This window comes from Nicotiana tomentosiformis, chromosome 12, assembly GCF_000390325.3.
Source record: "Nicotiana tomentosiformis chromosome 12, ASM39032v3, whole genome shotgun sequence".
Lineage (NCBI taxonomy): Eukaryota > Viridiplantae > Streptophyta > Magnoliopsida > Solanales > Solanaceae > Nicotiana > Nicotiana tomentosiformis.
In genome coordinates this window covers 39,287,349-39,289,534 of record NC_090823.1, presented here as the reverse complement: position 1 = coordinate 39,289,534, position 2,186 = coordinate 39,287,349, and the positions used below count along the sequence as shown (strand labels likewise).

The 2,186-nt window shown below is 41.3% G+C and overlaps 1 protein-coding gene across 1 annotated transcript; it reads left to right on the top strand.

Annotated features, from left to right (window-relative positions):
• The first annotated feature begins 346 nt into the window (after window positions 1–346).
• On the top strand, window positions 347–1,336 carry LOC138902511 (uncharacterized). The gene has a single exon (XM_070190386.1). It carries the CDS (start codon window positions 347–349, stop codon window positions 1,334–1,336), a length of 990 nt encoding a protein of 329 aa, XP_070046487.1.
• The last annotated feature ends 850 nt before the right edge of the window (window positions 1,337–2,186 follow it).

The following is a 2,186-nucleotide window of genomic DNA, read 5'->3' as shown; positions in this document are numbered from 1 at the left end:
CCTGTTTGTTGAGACTTTAAAAATGATGAAACTATTGGAAATGAATTGGTATTACCTGTCTGCCGGCATTATCACTTTATTGTTTGATTAACAAAGATATATAAATATATATATATATATATATATATATATATATATATATATATATATATATATATATATATATATATATATATATATATATATATATATATTCTCTTTATTCATGAATGAGTTTGGGTAGAAGAAAATCTAATAGGCTTGCTCGGCCGGGTTTACTTGGTTGAGCGCCGGTCGCGCTCCTCGGTTTTGGGGCGCGACACTCATAACCAGAATGGACCCTCTAAAGTACATATTCCAAAAATCGATGCCAACGGGAAGGCTAGCCAAATTGCAAATCCTGCTCACTGAGTTTGACATTGTTTATATCACCCGCACGGCCATAAAAGTCCAAGCCTTGGCCGATTATTTAGCTGAGAACCCGGTTGATGATGAATATCAATCCCTAAGCAATTATTTCCCAGATGAGGAAGTGAATTCAGTTGAAGTAACCCCAACAAACACTAAGACTTGGAAAATGTTCTTTGATGGAGTTGTAAATGCAAAGGGTGTTGGGATTGGGGCAATTTTGATTTCGCCCAGAGGTCAGCACTATCCGGCTACAGCTCGGCTTCTATTCTTTTGTACGAATAACACCGCTGAATATGAAACTTGCATCATGGGCATGAACATGGCAATTGACATGGATGCAGACGAATTATTAATCATGGGAGATTCTGATTTGATCATTCGGCAAGCACAAGGCGAATGGGAAACTCGAGATATCAAGCTTATCCCATATAGAAAACATGTGGAAGATCTTAGCAAATGTTTCAAATCCATGGAATTCAGGTATATTCCTCGATTCCACAATGAGTTAGCTGATGTACTAGCTACTTTAGCGGCAATGATGTCGTATCCAGACAACGCCCATATTGACTCGTTGGAGATTCAAATCCGAGAAAGACATGGTTATTGCAACACGGTTGAAGTAGAACCCGATGTCCAGCTGTGGTCTCACGATATTAAAAGGTTCTTGAAAACGAAAGAATACCCGGAGCAGGCCAGTGGAGACCAAAAGAGAATGATTAGAAGGCTCGCCAACAGTTTCTTCTTAAGCGGAGAAGTGTTGTATAAGAGAACTCTAGATTTGAATCTGTTAAGGTGTGTAGATGCCAAAGAAGCTGAAAAGATCATGAACGAAGTACATTCAGGAGTATGTGGTCTCCATATGAACGGATATGTCCTTGCAAAGAAAATCCTGCGGGCAAGTTATTACTGGATGACCATGGAAAAGGATTGCTTCAGTTTTGTCTGAAAGTGCCATCAGTGTCAGATACACGGTGACCTAATTCATGCACCACACTCAAAGTTGCATCCTATGTCAGCACCTTGGCCGTTCGTTGCTTGGGGAATGGATGCCATTAGGCAGATCGAGCCGAAAGCCTCAAATGGGCACAAATTCATCTTGGTTGCCATTGATTATTTCACAAAATGGGTCAAAGCGGTCATCTTCAAAGCCGTCACCAAGAAATTAGTGGTAGACTTTGTGCATTCCAACATTATCTGTCATTTTGGTATTCCAAATACTATCATTACCGACAATGCCGCAAATCGGAATAGTCATCTGACGAGGGAGGTATGCGAACAGTTTAAAATTACGCATCGTAATTCTACCCCTTACCGACCCAAAGCCAATGGCGCCGTTGAAGCAGCAAATAAAAACATCAAGAAGATCCTCAGGAAAATGATCCGAAGTTCTAGACAATGGCATGAGAAGCTGCCTTTCGCATTACTGGGATATCGCACAACCGTGCGCACATCAGTCGGGGCTACGCCTTACTTATTGGTTTATGGAACTGAAGCCGTAATACCTACGGAAGTCGAAATTCCCTCTCTTCGAATCATTCTTGAATCTGAAATCGAGGATGATGAATGGGTCAAAACCCGGCTGGAACAGTTAACTATGATTGATGAGAAACGAATGACTGCGGTTTGTCACGGGCAGTTGTACCAACAAAGAATGGCCCGCACCTATAACAAGAAAGTGCGGTCTAGGAACTTCGAAGTGGGGCAACTCGTTCTAAGACGTATTCTCCCGCATCATGAAGAAGCGAAAGGAAAGTTCGCCCCGAATTGGAAAGGTCCATACATTATAAGAAAACCGT